The 19732-nt window shown below is 31.8% G+C and overlaps 1 protein-coding gene and 1 long non-coding RNA gene across 3 annotated transcripts; both read left to right on the top strand.

Moving 5' to 3' along the window:
* Positions 1-496: 496 nt before the first annotated feature.
* LOC131653506 (uncharacterized) lies at positions 497-5451 on the top strand. 2 transcript variants are annotated; one of them, XR_009299095.1, is made up of 4 exons: positions 497-645; positions 843-945; positions 4615-4818; positions 5037-5451. It is a non-coding gene; the product is annotated as an uncharacterized LOC131653506 (long non-coding RNA). The 2 variants fall into 2 exon arrangements; XR_009299096.1 differs by having other exon boundaries at positions 4612-4818.
* A 10560-nt stretch (positions 5452-16011) lies between these two features.
* On the top strand, positions 16012-18903 carry LOC131647854 (L-ascorbate oxidase homolog). The gene is made up of 7 exons (XM_058917673.1): positions 16012-16345; positions 16446-16555; positions 16878-17148; positions 17254-17356; positions 17491-17836; positions 17916-18281; positions 18372-18903. Exons 1-7 carry the CDS (start codon positions 16199-16201, stop codon positions 18646-18648), a joined length of 1620 nt encoding a protein of 539 aa, XP_058773656.1. The 5' UTR covers positions 16012-16198; the 3' UTR covers positions 18649-18903.
* The last annotated feature ends 829 nt before the right edge of the window (positions 18904-19732 follow it).

Genomic DNA, 19732 nt, shown 5'->3' with positions numbered 1-19732 from the left:
CGTTTTAGTAAATAAAATTTATTTTATAATAAATGTCATTCTCACTTTTTAATGTAGTAATGATAGCAATTTTTTCAATTGTGTCCTTTAATTATTACTCTGTACACTACTTCCAACAAATTTATAAGGTTACTATAATAAAAATGTAATACTACCTCCGTTCATTTTTATAAGAGACAAGTCATTTTTTAGGTTCATTGAATAACCAATGTATTTGGTCTGTTTATAGACTAAATTTATTGATTATTCAATGAACCTAAAAAGTGAATTGTCTCTTATAAAAAGGAAGAGGTAGTATTTTATAACACTATTATTATATTTATTATATTTTTCAATTTGTGTGCAAAAACTTTAAACGATGCTCATTTTAAAACGGAGGGAGTATATTTGAATGACTGTGATAACTGACTCTGTAAAAAAATGCACACATAACAATTAATCTTATATTATATTTTAATAAATATATTATTTGGTTTTGTATTTTAGGACTTTATATTTATTATTTAAACCCTAAAGTTTCTTGTGTGGAAAGAGGCAAAGAGATCCAATAGAACAAGTGGCCACCTCTTTGTTTCTACACTCATAACCTTACTTGCTCTGTTGCTCTTATTCTCCACCTACTTCATTCTCCTAATAATTCACTTGGTATGTTTCTCTCTTCTTTTTCATTGCTCTATTTGTTCTATGATTCCTTTTCTATGTTCTTGCTTTCATGATCTCAACTCTTTGGAACACTAAATTAACAAACTTTGGTTTGTTGGTTTAAATGGGTGTGGTTTAGATTTTGTTCAAAGAGAGTCTTTAACTGTAGAAATTAATGCTGAAATTTGACATGTTTGAAGGAAATATTAGCTTGAATTTGAAGTAGCAAAGTGGAGTTTCTTTTCAAGATATTGATCTCAACTCATCACAAACTATAAGAGACTTAATATCGGTTGATTTCAGGTACATTTATGGTATACTTTTTATGATATTCTATGAATATTCTTCTTCATATACCAAATATTGGATTGAAGTTTCTATCATTTGTTTATAAAATAAGATTAAAAAGACAGTTTTTTTTTTTGGTTGTTTTCTTTTGATTAATTTATATGTTTGATATGGTGAAATAAAGCTGCAAATAAACTAAAAGTCTGGAGATAATTTGAAGGGTCTGAGTCAAATGCATCTCTCAATCGTTTTTAAAGTAGATTTTGATCAAACGATTGAGATACATGCGTAACTGATGTAGTCGCGATCTAAATTTCAACTGAATTGAATCTGTCAATAGACAGTAAAATTGATCTTTTAATCAGTCGACTCTAAGATTAAATATTGAAATTAAAAACTAAAAATACGGCATGATCTTGTACAAAAAGAAATTAATCCTAGTATTGGTGGGTTGTGGATTATGTGTACGGAAATGTGATTGACTAATGTTTTGAAGTTATTCTTCAGTGTTGAAGTTAGATTTATTCATAAAACTAACCAATGAGAAAGGAGAAGGATATACATGTTCTAATATGAGAGGCTGGAATTAAAATATTGAGTGAATCACACCCAATGTTTCCTTATTTGGTAAGTTATAGGAGAATGAAAATCAAACAATTAATAGTCTCAATTGTCCAACTCTTGTGATTGACACATTAGTTAGAGGTGAAAATAAACAAGAATAAATTATGTTTTTCGGAGACTTGCGTTTAAACTAGATTACTTATTTTAAAAATAGGAAAAATGATAATTTCGTTCTAAAAACACATATTAAGTAATTTAATGTAGACATATTCATCTAAAAATTGTGCTTAATTGCATAAAATATCTATACAATTTAATAAAGTATTATATTTTTTTAAATATTTATTTTAAATTAACCTAAATGGTTTTTCTATTACATGCCTTGACTTTAGTCATATAAGAAAATGTGGGTATGCTCTAGGTTTGACCAAAAGTTTTTGGTCGATCGACGTGACTTATTCACAATTCTTAGTGATGATCTCGCAATTTTGTATTAACATGTTTAATCTTGATTGAAATGATAATCTAAATATCAACGCAATTTTTATTAATAATTAAATTAGTTTTAAGTATGACAGGTCAACTATGAAAAGAATTTATTTACTACGATAGGTGATTGATTGACTTCAAATGAACTAATAAGACTTTCACTTAATTTTCATTAACTTAAAGAAGATGTAGATGTATCATATAGTGTCTAGAGAGATTTGGTAGAAATATTTGAAAAAGAAAGGGTTGGAATTTCATATATCCTAGTTATCCAGGATACGTATGAGGGTATATCGACAAGTGTGAACACACAAGGTGGAGATACAAACGAAATTTTCATAATAATAAGATTGCATCAATGTTCAACCCCAAGCTTTTTACATTTTTACTTTAACATTGGTTGTACTTACGGAACACGTTCAAGATGAATTAGTAGTAAGGTGTAAATTGTGTTTGATGTGTGGTAAAACTAGACGATATAAGATAAATAATGAAAACATTAGAAAGATGTTAGGGTAGCCACTATAGTATAAACGATGGTATCAAATAGTTTTAAGTAGTTTAAGCATTAAGAGAGAAAACTTATGGATTATGTAGTAAAGAGATTAGATGAAATGAAAGGTAGTCAAAGAATTAGAGATAGAGAACAACTTTAAAAAAAAACTATTAAAGAAACTATTAGAAAAGACCTCAAAATTAACAAATTAGATAGAAGCATGATTTTTAATAGAACATTATAACATAATTTAATCCATATAGTGGATCTGGGATAAAAGTTAATTGTAGTTGTTGTTGATAAAATATAATGTTTGTTTTTATATTTAGCCTAATTCATCACTATAAAACAAACTTATATGAGGATTTTCTCACTTCTAAACATATATTTACGATATCTCTTATCTAATGTGAATCTCTTGACGAACACCTCTCCCGTCTAAGATTGGACAATTAAAATTAACTCATAATTACAAAATCGACTTGTACTATAAGAAATGTCTCTCTTTATAAACTTCTATTTAGGTCTATCTTTAATAGGGATGGTAACGGGTCGGGTCGGATGCGGATTTCACACTACCCAAACCCGTATCCGAAATCGGCACCCGAACCCGAACCCATATGCTATTCGGATGACAAACTAACACCCACGCCCACACCCGTTGGGTTCGAGTTTTTTCACCCAAACCCAAACCCGCAACAAAATATATAAAATATATTTTTTCCACAATAATATATATATATATATATATATATATATAAGCGGATGTGATTTCGGGTGCGGGTTTCACACTATCCAAACCTGGACCCAAAATATTGGGTGGCACCCGAACCCAAACCCTATCAACTCAGATTTTCACCCGTTGACTCGGATTCAGATGCGAGTGGGCCCGCAGGTGCGGCTCTGCTTGCCATCCCTAATCTTTAATCTACCTGAAATTTAATTTTTCAATATACTCTTTTACACTCAGCACTATTAAGTTTGGTGTGTATAAATGGCAAGTGACATGAATGGTTAGACTCCAATACGAAATTATATTTTTATAATGGACTTAACTTTTTCTTATTAAAATCAACTTATAAGATAAATATTGTATCGGTTTATAAACTTATATTCATTTTACCCTTATATGATACTTTTAATATATTGTAAATATATTATTTTGACTCTTATTATGAGCTCATTTTTAAATTTTCACATATATTTAGAATAACTTATGCTGTATTTAATGTGCATAGTTTTGGTATGGATGTTTTTAAAATATTTTTTATATAATTATGAATATTAATTACGGGTCTAAAAAAATTAATGTATTTAATTTATTATTTTTATTATATTATTGTTATATGTTTACATTCACACAATGCTCGATTAATAACTAAAAAAAGTATAATTAGTTCAGATAAATAAAGATAATTAATTTTATTAATAGTGATTAACCAAATAGTATACAAGAGTATAAAAAAATAGATGCAATGGAATATTTTTCTTTTAAATTAAAACTGTCTGAATAAATTAGTTATAATTTAACCGTGAAAAAAATGAGTGTCATAAATTTTAAATTTTATGTCGCATAAATTTTAAAAGAAAATAAATAATACATATTATTAACGATATAAATTAATTTTATATTATTAATTAATAATATTCACGGATTCCATCAAAACAGATAAAAAAATTTCAATTACTTTTATAGTATGACAAAATAATATATTTTTATTAAATTACAGTGTAAAAATTTATATGGTACGGTCATGTTTCAAATAATACTCCCCGTGGATCCCCTATTAAAACATGTAGAATTTGTCTTCTAATGGAGATCATTTTTATTGATCTTGACGTGTTACCTTTGATTATTGGTTCATCTTCATATCATATTACTATAATCTAAAAGCTAACATGCTCTTGACCCATGGGAATTCTAAAATATACTACTTTACTATTTTCAAGCATACTATGAATTAAAATATTTTCAACTACTATGTAAATAAATATAAAATAAACACAAGTTTTGTTTTATTCTTAGAACAGAAAAAGTAAGATCCATTATAATAATTTTATTATTACAACCTCATTAAAATATTTGAGAAATCCATATCTCATATACTAATCAGTTTTTCAATAATTTGAAGTAGGAATACTCACTGGGCTTGGGCACTGGAGATAGCACCATGATGGGCCTTGGGCCCAAACTCACACCAGCAGTTCAATGAAGCATTGTGTAGATTTTTTCCACACAAAAATGTCTCAATTAAATGTTATTCATCAATATGGAGTAACTTCATGCAAAAAATTATTATATGTTGCTGCTTCATTCATCTTGGTATTGCTTCTACAAGGTAAACAATTTTTGAATACATGTATAATATTGTATTCCGTTAAATCAGTTCAATTGATAGCTGCGTAGAAATATTAGATACTGGGGCGTTGACCACTAGACTATTTGACCTAAAAAATATATATTTTTTTAGAAATTTAGTAATGTAAAATATTAAATTCATTGTTTCTAGAAATGCATTTTTTTCTAACTTGTTTTAAATTTTTGCTATTTGCATAGGATGTGATGGATAACTATGGAACATGCATGTATGAAATTTCATTGATGGCTTTTAAAGAAGCTCATGAATGAAAATAAGTTATAATTATGAAACCAAAAGACCCTCTTGTACATGACAAGGATATGAACCTAACAACTATGTTTTTTGGTGAGTTCCTATGTTCTTGTGCTGTTGCTGAAGAGAGTTCCCCTTGACAACTTCAATATTTGCTTGACTTTTGTTTTAATCAATATTTGCTGATCAGTGTACTCAACTTGATCATGACGGCTTTAGTTTATTTTTGTACTTCATTATTGTAATAGCACTTATGAGTTTATCTTCTAGAAGGATCCTTTGAACAAGAAGATGTAATAAATTTTATATTGGTGTTTAATTATTGCCGTGGGAGGTTATATATCTTAGTGTTTTGAGAAAGTTTGCTCAACTTTGAATTTCTTATTTAGTAGTAATAATAAGATTATGAGTTATCTGAATTATTATGCGAATTTCTTGTTTGATCACTTATAACATGATGCAGCTACTTTATATATTTTTTTTACTTAAAACGTTTAAATTTGCACATTAAGGATAGGGATGGCTCTGAACTCCGGAACGGGTGCAAAAGGCACTATAATTTAAGGAAAATACTTGTTAGAATTCTTTTTTTAAGAAAATAGTGACTAACAAAATTATAAGGAAACTAAAGAGTCAAAATTAATAAATGAATGTAATTTTCTATAAATAAAATATAGAGTAAAATATAATTAATTAATTCCTCTAAAATAAAATCAATTAATATATCTAAAATTTAGCAATAAAGAGTCTAATTGGGGCACTAAAGTTAAAATAATAATATAGGGAATATGAATCATTGAGAAAAGTAAGATTTCCAACTTCTTAATAAGACTCAAAAGTCACGTGATATTACCCTAGTTTATCAATTTATGTACATTCTAATTCTCAAATCTCAATCTAATTATAATCTATTATTTGGAAAAGCATAAGTGTCGACCGTCAATTCAACAAGAAAATTGGAAAAGCATAAGTGTCTATCGTAAATGTGAAGCTAAAAAATCAATAAATCAAAACGTTATATATATATATATATATATATATATATATATATATATATATATATATATATATATATACACACACACACACACACACACACACACACACACACACACACACGTATATTTAGGAATGGAAAATGGACATGTCCGTCTCGTTTAGACTCGTCCCGTAAAATTCTGGAAAAAAAGTGTCAGGACAAACAAAGTCGAGGGTACTAGCCTAAAACTTTGGTCCGTCTCGCAAAGAAATGATGGTATGGCAGGACAGACCCGCGAGCACTGCAAATTTTAAGCTTAAAAATGTAAAAAATGAAAATTATGTTAATGCTCGCACCCACAAAAGCTCGCAAAAAATAGGCTGGGACGAGACGTACACATTAAAGGTGTGGTCCTAAAATCTTGGACCTCCGAACAACAAAATTCGGGCAAAACAGACATGTTCGACAGGTCGGTCCGTTTTTTCACCCCTACATATACATCATACTAATCTAGGTTACTAGACAACAATCTAAGAGAAATTAGTTTAAATCATAAGAATCTAGGAAGTAATCCGTCCAACATGAACGCGTGTCATTTATATCTTTTTGTGTTAATTTTGTCACATAGTTAAATACCTATAATTTGAAAAAAAATTTAATTATGTTAACACAAAAACGTTTAATTTTTGATCCATGATAAAGAAAAAGCCAACAATTTAAATGTTATACTAGACACTAGCAAAGTAAATAAACACCACAGAAACTGCATATGATACCAATTACCGCAAACAACACAATTTTAGAAAATGATCAAGATAAAATGAGATAGCATAGAGAAATCATATAGATACTAAAAAACATGGCTAAAACTTGCCACAAAGTACATAACCAAAATATATAAGGTCAGCTACACAAAATATCATCATGCAATATCCAAAATAACAATAATTAACTTGATGCAACATGTTATGTTATGATATGCATGAAAGGGTAAATAGTCAAGATAAATCAATTATAGGTGGGATATGAGCGGCAACATTAGATACAAGATCAATGTTGGAAATAAATGTGAAACTTCTAATATGTTCTATGACGCCTTTCAAAGTAATGACTTCGACCATACCTCTTGCTTCACTTGCATTCACTTCTTCCTTGATCTTCTCTCTGCCTTATTCTGCTTCCTTAGCAACAGCTTCAATACGACCCATAATTTGGTCTTCATAGACTTGATTATCAACCAAGATCTTACTAAACCAGTCATCAAAACATATTTTTCGTGTTAGCAGATAGCAAACCAACAGAAGATGAACTAGCTTCTCCAGCAGAAACACCTCTCTTCTCCTTCTTCTTCTTCTTCTTCTTCTTCTTCCTCAACTCTACAATCTTGTCCTCATAAACCCATCCGCCATCAGTTCCCAAGTAGTAGTACTCATGATTTTTAGCCTTGTAATAACGCCACAAATTGATCATAGTTGAATCAACAAACTTTGGTGCTTTGACCAATTCTTCATCAATGGAAGTGATACCATTCAATTCCAATATGAATTGAATGAAAGAGGAAAAGAATAATGATCTCTTCATAGAAGTCCTATATTGTTATATTCTATGAAGAACAAACTTAACCTAATTAAAATGAACATTATTTAGAAGAACGCATGTGAGATAAAGATCATGATCATCAGCTCTTTCCCAGTTCTGAGGCTTCCTATACAACATTTTCACAACAATCCAATGTAAAATTCTCATTTTAAATTTTACTTGGCTTACGTGAAAATTAGCCATGTCTAATCGATCACTAAAATTAGACTTCGAGATACTCTTAAAATAAATCAAATTTAACTAAACCAGGAGCACTTGAAATGCATACTTCATTGCCTTTTGATAGTAATCCAAAATGAGTCTCAAAATATTTCAACATAAACTTGATCAGTTGATTACGAAACAAACATTCCAAACCATCACTAGTTACTTTAAGGTTGCAATAAAACGCATTGACACTGTTCAGGTTAAATTTCCTGTTCAGACTAACAAATTTCAACAGGTCGTGTTCCTCTAATGGTGCGAGAAATTTGACACCTATCTCTCGGTCATTTATGTGTTCCTCTAGTCATTTATGTGTTATTAAGTAACAACAAATTCATCATATTTAGAAAACAATTTTTCATTTAATATAAAAAATAATATTAGATAAAAGTGGAATAAAAAATATAAAATAGTAGCATAAAATAATTTCAAAAAAATTATAATGAAATAGAAAAGAAAAAAAAGAGGAGATGAAATATTAGAGAAGATGAAAAAGAAAGAGCAGAAGGGATGTGATTAGATAAGAAGAGAAACATTAAAAATGTAATTGGAAGAGAGAACAATAGAATAAAAATAATAAGATGAAAAAGAATAAAAAACTTAAGAGATGAAAGACTACAAAAGAATATGTGATATGTGTTTGGAAAAGAAGATGAGAAGAAGGTGCAATACCGTTAGGAGAGATTTGAGAAGACTTAAACTGAAACCTTAAGTGTGAGGAAGAGAAAATCATTCATAATCGTAAAGCTAAGGCATGATAGGGTTTGAGTTTGGGTTGGATATAAGTTAATTGAAGTTTGGGGAATTGTAACATAATGCGGTTTGGTTCGATTTGATTTGCTTTGTAAAATACAAACCGCAAACCAAACCAAACCACGCGGTTTGTTAAAAAATGGCTCAAACACATCCGAACCAAATACGATTTTTTTGTGTTTTGGTTTGGTTCAGTTTTATGGTTTTCAATTGGGTCGGTTTGGTTTTGAACACCCCTACTTATCTCAGTTTCAGCAAGCTTACTCACATAATACTCAGACTCAATATGCTTGTTAAAAATTCATTAAGATACCTCTAAAGCTTGTCATCATGAATCAAGCGACAGGCCTTCTTAAAAAATAAGAGATTAGTCCTGAATGAAGGCTTGAGAGCTCAAACTTGCATTTGATTTTCTGGATACCCTTGCAACAAATGAGTCCTTGCTAGCTTGAGAATTTGCTCTTTCCCTTTTAGGAATTTGTAACGCCCGTTTTTAGTTTGCGTATTTTATTTAATTATGCCATATTATGTTATGTGTTTTATTTAACTATTATGTGTTAACTAAGTGCTTATGTGATATTTGTGTTATTTATTGAGTTTTATAGTAAATAGCATAAGTTAATGAGTTAGGTGAATTATTGGGCTTAAGTTAGCATTAGCAAGTGTAGGGTGTATTTTAGGCCCATTAGCAATTAGAAAGATAGTAAGAGTTTCACAAAACAAGGGTTTTAGAGGTTTAGAGATTAGAAGCTCTTTTTCACAAAATAGGGAATAGAAGAGGAGAGTGAAGAGAGGAGAAAGGGGAGAATCTCAAGATTCAAGCTCTTTTAAAAACAGTTTTTAAAAACTTTATTACCAAGCAAATTTTGATTTAATTTTTTCTCAAAAATACTTTCTTAAAACTTGTTTGTAAAACAATTTTTTAAAACTAAAAACCAAAAGTGAATCAAACAAGTCTTTAGTGTGCGTCTTTGAGGGCGTGCAAAGCGGGCTACCGCACAGGGCCTCAAATTTTCTATAGTTAAACTATAGCTAAATAGGGCCTCATAAAATATCAGGTAGGTTAAATCATGAGTACATAGGGCCTCTAATATTTTTTTTATGGTTAAATTGCGACTAATCTACACAGGGCCTCCAAAAACTTGTGACGGCCTTGGTGTTAGGTTTTCGGTTACACTGCACATATCTCAAAATCTTGTCAATTCAATCATGGATGAATTAAAATTTAGAGAATATCCTAAATATAATTAATGATTGAAGAAAATACCACTAAGACTTTAGTTTGAGTTAATCTATGTAATACATGTAAGGAATGATCAGGCATTAGGAAATCAATGTAATATTATTGGGATTCATTGAATTGCATAAGCTTCCAAATGAATAGAAAAACTCATTTAGGATCGAAAAGGAACTATATCCTTAACTTTTGGAGTCACAAGACTTTGATCAAAAGCACCACTCTAATATCAATTGTTAGAAGAGAATATGGACACAGAAGGTCTAAAAATGGGGTTGAATAGACCTATCCACAAAAGACAATTTCAAAAACATTTTAGGTCAAATAAAACGAAATCATATATTTTAAAATATGCTTGAAAGCTTCTCAATGAATTAATCGAATAAGAATACTACAAGATATCACTAAATGCATGATTCTTTTTAATGCAAATCAATTACAAGATAACCAAACCACTTTAAACAAAGTGATTTAAAAACTTTACACACAAATTCTTTCAAAACATAATTGGGTTTATGATGATCCAATAGGTTTGATGCATCGCAGACCTAAGCTTACACATTAAATCGCTATAAGCAAGATCTAACCTAAATGACGTACAAACAATGTAATAATACAATAGGTATAATAATGAATTTAGAAAATTGTAGGAGATAAGGGGAGAAAGAAAATGTACACACAGATATATAGTGGTTTGATGTACATCTTTGCTTTACCTATTCCAGTCTTAAATCGTGTTAAACCTATCAGGAAATAATCACAATCTTCCACTATTTCATAAGTTTGATACAAGCATTTTGATTACAATGAAATATCACACGATTATTCCCTCTGTTGATTTAGATACTCAAGCTGCTAACAAAAATAAGATCCTCAATGATCTTGATCCAATAACCTTGTTATCCATAATTACATACTTTAAGTCTTCGTATGTGGCAATCCACCGTGATCCCACCGATTTCTTATTTGATAGGTTTCCATTAGCTAAAAGTTTAATTAGACAACTCCCAACTTTGTCTTACGAATAATCTTTACTTGACTTCATCAAAGTCTTCCATGGAGTATAGTAAAACTCTTCTCTTGATATGTAACATAACTTCTAAACCACATTCAAGAAATGCTTCTTGCACCTGTTACAAACAACAAACTTTACACAAAAACATTAGATATTCTAACGTACTAATAGGCTCTCTCAAACACTCAATGTTTAGAGATGAAGGTCCATAATATTGGATAAGGACTAAGGTTGAAGAGGATGGATAGTGTCAACACACACACTCTAATTCATAGGATGTTAACAAGGAATGAGATGTCAGTGTATGAAAAACACACACAAAGGTTTTCTCAAGTTTATGGATAAAATGAGTATTAATTCTTGATGGTTATCATGAGCTTGATCAAAATTAAATTATTACAAGAATGATCAACTCATTTTCTCCAGTTTCTATCAATAACAAATTACACTAAACAAAGTGTAATAAAAATGAGATGTAATTTGACATGAATTACACCTAGGAGGTTGATCTTCAAACAAGAGAAAGATACAAGGGTGTTAGAAATAGACACACTAGAGAAAAAAAAGACAAATTGACATTTTTTGTCTCAGGTTTCATCTTTCTTCCATTATGAAAAAGTTTATGATGAGAGATTCATTATTTTTTTGGATCAAAGAAACAATTATTTAAATCTAAGTGTAGCAACCTGCCCTAAAAATTAAAGGTTTTAGAGTCGCCACCTATTCTACCAGGGCGAATAGGAAACCCTACGCAGTTAAGAAATCTGGGTAAGTTATTATAATCAGGTCAAGGAAAGGTGTTAGACACCCTTAACCCTTTCCTAAGGTTTTGAATTGAGAGGCGGAGGTTTATGGCTAAAATTATTAAGTGCCTACGTACCTCCTTATGGAGGATCAGAGTCTACGTAGTTCGGGGCACAGGGTTGTACGCCTTAGAATTTGATGTGAAGTGGTTTGAAGGTATTATGAGTTACCTATCGTAGTTTTGAAATGCGAAGTTCGCAAGGTATTTTAAATTACCTTATCGTAGTTTTGAAAATCGCAGTATTGAAGAGATGAAAATCCGTAGTTTGAAGGAGTGTTTTAAGATTTGGGCGTACAACCCTGATTTAATATGTTACCTTTAGTTGCGATGATCAATAGATTTGATCATTATGGTTAACGGATTAGATAAAGTATTGCTAACCATTCTGACCGATAGGTTCGATCGTCACGAATAGCAAATGAATGTGTTTTAAATGATTTAAATAGTTTTATCATTATCTCTCATAACCAATAGATTTGATTATTACACGATAACGAATTTCATTATTGTATTTTATTGCTTTATTTCTCGCCAATACGATCATTATGTATGATCGGATCGAAGAGAAAATTAACTAAGGATCAAATGAATAAGAATTAATGTTTTTTCCAAATGGGAAGTGGGATTGGGCAAATCTTAATGCATTGATAACCTTTCTAGGGTTTTTGTGATTTTTTTAACAATTAAAAATTAATTAAATTAATTAAGTCGAATAATCGAAATAATCAAATAGTCGGGTAGAATCCTAACCCTAGTCATTAACCTAATCCTAATTTTATATCTAACCCTAATTAAAATAAATTAATAAATCAAATATAATTAATTATTAATTAATCTAAATACTTAAATAATAAAATAAATAAATATATATAAAAAACCTGGTTTTTGATTATGTGTGGTGAGAATGAAAGTCCATAGTATGCTCCTTCACCCTGGTACGTCAGATCCAAGACATTGATGATCTTGATGGCTGGATGGAGAGGGTATACTGTGGTCTCCTGCTGAAGCTACGCACCGGATCAAGAAACATGTAATTCACCAAAAATATAACGCTGGGAGTGGGGATCGAATCCACAACCCTATACTCACCCAAAGCTTCCACCACCAACTCAACCATGTGTCCTCGCTGTTAATGTACGCACTAAGATTAATAAAATACAAAAAAATATTTAAACTTTTAAACCCAAAATTTTGCGCGCCCAGAAGCTCCTTCATCTTGTTCATTTTTTTTCTGAAAAAACACAGAACTTATACCCACGATTTTGCTTGCGTAGCTATAGCATGGCCATGATCCAAACTGCAAATTAGCGTCAATAAATACACAAAAATAACCCAGATTAATTATAGAAAACCTTATGAATCCATTGGGCTCATTGATTTGGCTTAATTTCTCCTTAAACCGAAAATCCCAATTTGGAGCTCAAGAAACCTAAACATGGTGGATTCACGCATATTGAAATCGAAACTAAAGAATATAGTGTAAACCGTGAGGGTAGTGAGTGCGAATTAGCTTGCTTCAAGCTCGCGTGAGTATTGGGAAAGCTTCTTGGGATTGATATGAAGCTTGATTGAACCTGAAAATCCCTTGAATCGGACTGTAAGGGCCAAGTCGCATCCCCCCTCTCTTTTAGTTTTTTGCAAGCTTATATATGGCTTTTTTGTGGCCAATCCTCCCCCACCCCACCCCCCCCACGCATCTGAATAAACCCAAATACCTATAGGGAATGCCTTAGGTCAACAAATATGACTTAAATCTTGCTAATTGAGAAGATTGAGATTTGATAGAATCTTGGTTTTCAATTTTTCTAAAATTGACTTTTTTGAATCCAATCTTCTATCAATCATACCTTGTACGATTCTGATCAGATATTTGATGTTTGGATTACTTGATATGGCCATAAAAATAAATCTCATGACTTAATTCAATTGTTCCATATTTTATTTGATTTATTAATTATTTAAATGAATAAAAATTCACATAAATAATAATAAATGTTATAAAAATAAAATAATTGGACCAAGAGTCTCCATTTAGCCCCTGAACACGTTGGGGATCCAAATCTTAGGCCCAAAAGCTCAAAACATCAAAATTCAACACTTTGCATTTTGTGCATCTTCTAGAAAATGACCAACTTTAGCACGCCATAACTCCTTCAATTTTTAACATATGGAGGTGTTCTTGGACTTTTTGGAAAGCTTAAAAAGTCCTCTAAATGACCCTTTTGGTTTCATCTAAATTGAAACTTCCATGCTCAAGTTATGAGCTTTGACCCAAAAGGTGTTTTTTGTTGACTTTTTGGAGGACCTATAATCTTTTGCACCATATCTCCCAAATGAAGCATTTCTGGCCTTGGCTTGTGAGAGACAAAGTTATAGATAATCCAATTTCCTTCAGAATAGCCTTTGGTTGGGAAATTTTTGATACTCCATGTGAAAGTTATGACCAGTCAAAGTTGAGTTGACTTTTTCTATAAAAAACCCTAATTTGAACCTTTTGACTTTGTTTATTTCTGAGTTTTTATTAATGGATCCTGGTCAACCTTTGATCAAATGATGGATATAACCCAAATACTTGATGTTGACCAAAAGTCTTGAAGTTTGACTGTATTTTGACTATGGTTGACTTTTAGGTCAAACTAGTCGATTGTGGATCATCTGAGCATTTGAATGAGCAATCCGTGGAATTGAAGCTCGACTTTTAACATGGAGAGGCTCTGAGACATATGAGATACCTTGAGGTCCATTTGAGGCCTTAGAGATTCAAACTTCTTTGATAAAATGCAAACCCTAGTTTTGAATAGGAGAGAGTGACTTGAGAAAACCCTTGAACCTTGAGTCATTGAAGATGAAATGAGGAGGGCAAATTTTGGGGTATGACACTAAGGTGCAAATTTGGATGTTTGAAGTTATGATTCGAATCATTATTCAAACTCATGACTTGAGTCAAGTGTAAACCATGATTCGAGTCATAATGTATTGTGATTCTAGTTAATTTAAACTTATGATTCAAATAAATTTTGGCCAGAGTCTAATTCTAGCTTTCTTGGAAAGATATGGTTCAAGTCAAGTTAATCTTGTGATTCAGATTAAATCAAACATAACCAAAATCCAATTTTCACAAATTGCATGATTCGAGTTACAAATGCACATGATTCAAATCAAACAATTTAACACCTCGATTCAAGTGTTCTAACTTGTGATTCAAGCAACACTTGAAGAAAAGACAAAACCAACTTGTTAGCTAAAAAAAGATACACAATATCATGAACCAACATTCTAATTTATTAAATAATCAATGGGACTAAAGGTACAATACTACATAATCGAAGCAAACAAAATACAATTTAAAATCACAAGCACACAAATAGTCAAATAACAAACAAATTACTAACACGCGAATAATCAAATAACACATATATTCAAATTGACAAATAGCCTGACAACCTCACTTCCTCACTTTACTAAGAAATTGATATAAGCAAATAGAGAAAAATCACAAAAAAAAAAGAAGAAGTAAACGAAAGAAAATAATAATTTTGAAATAATAAAATAAAATTGAGGGTATTTTAATAAATATATTAATTTATTAAATATCAACAATCACATTCCCTCACTTCTCTTCCGAATCCCCCGATTTGGAGGGACGCAAAAAATGTGTTTCGGAGGAATTTTGCTCTCCTTCTCTCCTCTCTTAAAAATTGAACCAAACACAATTTATTATAAATATTCTCTCCCCTCCCCTCCCCTCCATTTACCTCGAACCAAACACACGCTAAATGTTATATATACATGTCAGCATCGACTTAAAGAATAAAAAAACAATTACTTTTGATAAGACATTGTCCAACACTCCAACTTATCTTATAGTACTATATTTTTAATTTTTCTGAGGTAGGAGTGTGATGCAAATATGGAATACTCAAACACACTTATTTTCAAAGTTGTCCGTGATTTTAGTTACTAATTATAGAGTTAACATGCAATTTGATTTTAGAGATATTGTTTCACATACACCCGTCTCACCAAGGACTAAATAATTGTACACAAAATTCAAATTCAATGATTAAAGAAAAGTTGAGATTAAATTAATCATTGGATGCTTCTACCAAATCTAATGTTAAACTTTGTATATTACTATTATTTATTATTTATTTATTTAGTCATTACACTCCACATCCATGCTTACTTCATGACAAAGCAAATGACTTTCAAACAATTATGCATTCTTGCTTTGTGACACATAAGTGCATTCAATTTTTCTATTATACATTTATTCAAATTCAAATCTATAATCCAGTGTACTGTCAAACTCTTTCAAAAGAATAAAGATACTGAAAAATATACAGCTCATACATTGAAAACTGGTCCATTACCATTACTCATGTTGAAGAATCCTCTGACCTCTCTTTATCTCTCTTTATTACACCGACAAAACATTAGTACATAAACATAACATCTCATTTATAAAGCTCTAAAGCCAAAGGAAGAAAAAAAAAACAAAGTGTTGTAGAAAAAATGAAGTACTCAATGAGATTAAGTTCTCTCTCATTATTGTTAGTAGTGTTTCTTGTTGTGACAAATTCAAATGGAGAAGATCCTTATAGATTCTACACTTGGAATGTTACCTATGGAGATATCTATCCTCTTGGAGTTAAACAACAGGTTATATTTTATATTATTCTTCTATGTTCTATTTTGTTTTTGTTCTTAGTTTTTTTAATAATGAAAATGTATATTGAATGTTTGGTTTATGAAATGGCAGGGTATATTGATCAATGGACAGTTTCCAGGACCGCAGATTGAAGCTGTCACTAATGATAACTTGATTATCAGTGTTTTCAATAGCTTGGATCAACCTTTTCTGTTTTCTTGGTTGGTTTCTTTTTCTGCTAAATTTCTTGTTTAGTTTTGTGTTTCAAGTATTAGCTAGTTTTATAGTTAGTTATTCTGATCTAGGAAGCACAAATACCGACGCTGACACCTCGACACTGGTATTAATTTGAAAATATGAATGCAATCTCAAGTGTCAGTGTCGGTTTTGGATACTGATACTGGCACAGAACGTACCTTTTTCAGAGGTCTCGGTGCTCCAGCTATTTTGAAAGATGTTTATGAAGTTAATTTTGAATAGTACAATGTAGCTATTATTTGAGTGTTAGGCTAATATTTAGAGGATGTGATGGTTCTTGATTAGGAATGGAGTAGAGCAGAGAAGGAATTCATGGCAAGATGGAGTATATGGAACAAACTGTCCTATTCCACCAGGGAAGAACTTCACTTATGTTCTTCAAGTAAAAGACCAGATTGGTAGCTTCTTTTACTTTCCCTCCCTTGAATTTCACAAGGCTGCAGGTGGTTATGGTGGCATCAAAATTAACAGCCGTCCTATGATTCCGGTACCGTTTCCTCCTCCGGCTAATGATTTCACAGTATTGACCGGAGATTGGTACAGCAGAAATCACACTGTAAGTAGCTTTACTCTTCCTAAACTAATGCTCGAGGTCGTTTGAAGTTAATATAATAATCGAGTGATGTGAGCCGTCTTATCTCAAATCGGTTTCTTCTTTCAGGATCTTAAGGCCATTCTAGACAATGGAAGTGACCTTCCTTTTCCGGATGGACTTGTCATCAATGGTCATGGTTCTAATGCTTTTACATTCAGTGTTGATCAAGGTACATTACAACAAATTGAGGCATTTTTGTTTTCTCGATGATTCATTCTAACGCAAGCGGTCCACTCGTTCGCTCGAGTTGATGTCCACTTATCGGCGAACATGAGTCATAAAAGTTTCTGGTTTGTTTGGCAGGCAAGACTTACAGATTCCGCATATCAAATGTTGGACTCACAACTTCCATCAATTTCAGAATTCAAGGCCATAAGATGAAACTAGTTGAAGTGGAAGGAATCCACACACTACAAAACACTTATGATTCTCTTGACATTCATTTGGGACAGAGTTACTCGGTATTGGTTACTACCGATCAACCGCCACAAGACTATTATATCGTTGTCTCTTCGCGATTTACCTCTCAAGTTTTGACAGCTACCTCGATACTTCATTACAGTAACTCGGCGAAAACTGTTTCTGGTCCTCCACCAGGAGGCCTCACTGTTCAAATCGATTGGTCTCTCGATCAAGCTCGCTCCCTCAGGTAATGTTATAAATTGTGTTGCAAATTTGTGTACCTAATCATCAAATAATATACTAAAAAAGAATGTTTCATCATTCAGGAGGAATCTTACTGCTAGTGGACCAAGGCCTAATCCGCAAGGATCTTACCATTATGGTTTAATAAACACGACACGAACCATTAGACTTCAAAACTCTGCACCAATTATCAACGGCAAGCAACGTTACGCTGTTAATAGTGTTTCCTTCATCAACCCCGATACACCACTTAAGCTAGCTGATTATTTCAATATCCAAGGAGTTTTCAGCCTTGGAAGTATTTCGGACAGTCCTACGGGCGGTGGTGGCTACCTCCAGACTTCTGTCATGGCTGCTGATTTTAGAGGCTACGTGGAAATCGTGTTTGAAAATCCTGAAGATACTGTGCAGTCTTGGCACATTGATGGTCATCACTTTTTTGTTGTAGGGTAAGATTCATCATTCACCTAACAAAACTTAAGACTCATTCAATAATAATCATAATAATGTAGCATTTTATCGATATCGATATTTTTCAGAATGGATGGAGGAGAATGGTCAGCTTCAAGCCGATCGAATTACAATTTGGGCGACACGATTTCTCGTTGCACAGTTCAGGTATATCCCAAGTCATGGAGTGCAGTGTACATGCCTTTGGACAATGTGGGAATGTGGAATGTGAGATCAGAGAATTGGGCTCGTCAGTACTTAGGACAACAGTTTTATCTTCGTGTGTATTCTCCGGCAAATTCATGGAGAGATGAGTATCCGATACCAAGCAATGCTTTGCGGTGTGGTCGAGCCATAGGTCATTGAACTAAGTCGTTAAATTTCATTCATTCTCTATGGAGAGAACATAGACACAGACACCGGACACGATTATGAAGCGTGGTCGCATTTGATGTTAAAACATATCATGGCTACATAATTTATTTTCCTTGCAAGGCTTAACTCGAGCCAATTTTCCTTTGTACTAGTCGATATTACTTTAGAATATAAAATATAGTCCATAGGTTGCTCTGTTCATTCTCTTAAATCGAAATTTAAATCACTGGTACATTTCCCACATGACATTCATATGGCAACTATATTTGTTGTTATCTTTCTTAATCCCTCCATTCCTTTTTAATTGCATGAAAATTTTATTTGTATTATTTCATATGGAAATTTTGTTTGTATTATTTCCTTATCAATTTTACTTTTCAATACAATATTATTATTAATGATTGGTTTTTTTTATATAAAAAGGGCTTAAAGCCCTAAATATATGCTGGACCGGATCAGCAGGTGCCGGTTTATATCAATGTATTCTTTGATTTTTCTTAACAAGGCTAGGGTTCGCCTTAATAATATCTTTTATCCCATTAACGACTCTGTTTTTTTAGACAATTTCTTTATAAAAATTTCTACTTTTTTAGGAATCCGCGACGAAATTTCTAAAATGCTTTCATGTTTTGGAAGTGTATCTTCCAATGCACATCTTTCTGAAAAAAAGTGATTTCGGAGATGCACTTTCGAAAAAATCATTTTTTAGAAAAAATATGCATTCGAATATGAACTTCCGAAGACAATTTTTTTTTAAAATAAAAAATTGAAGGCGCGGATCTGCAGATTTTCGATGGTGATGATAATGCGATGTTGTTGAGGAGGAACATCAATGTCGCGTCTGTGAAGGCGTTGATTAGGTGATGATGCGGTTTCGACGTTGTTGTGAGGATATGGGTTTGAGGAAGGAGGAGGTCGAGTTATTGTGGTTCGGTGGTAACTCTAGTGTTGAGGAGTGAATAAGGTAGTGGTGTGGTTTTGACGGTTGTGATTTGAAGGTAAGAATGTTGTAGGAAGATGATGACGTTGTTTGTAGGTTTATAGGTGCTTTTAGAGATGTATTTTCGAAAACACT

Source organism: Vicia villosa, linkage group LG2 (genome assembly GCF_029867415.1).
Source record: "Vicia villosa cultivar HV-30 ecotype Madison, WI linkage group LG2, Vvil1.0, whole genome shotgun sequence".
NCBI lineage: Eukaryota > Viridiplantae > Streptophyta > Magnoliopsida > Fabales > Fabaceae > Vicia > Vicia villosa.
This window is presented reverse-complemented; position numbering and strand designations above follow the sequence as displayed.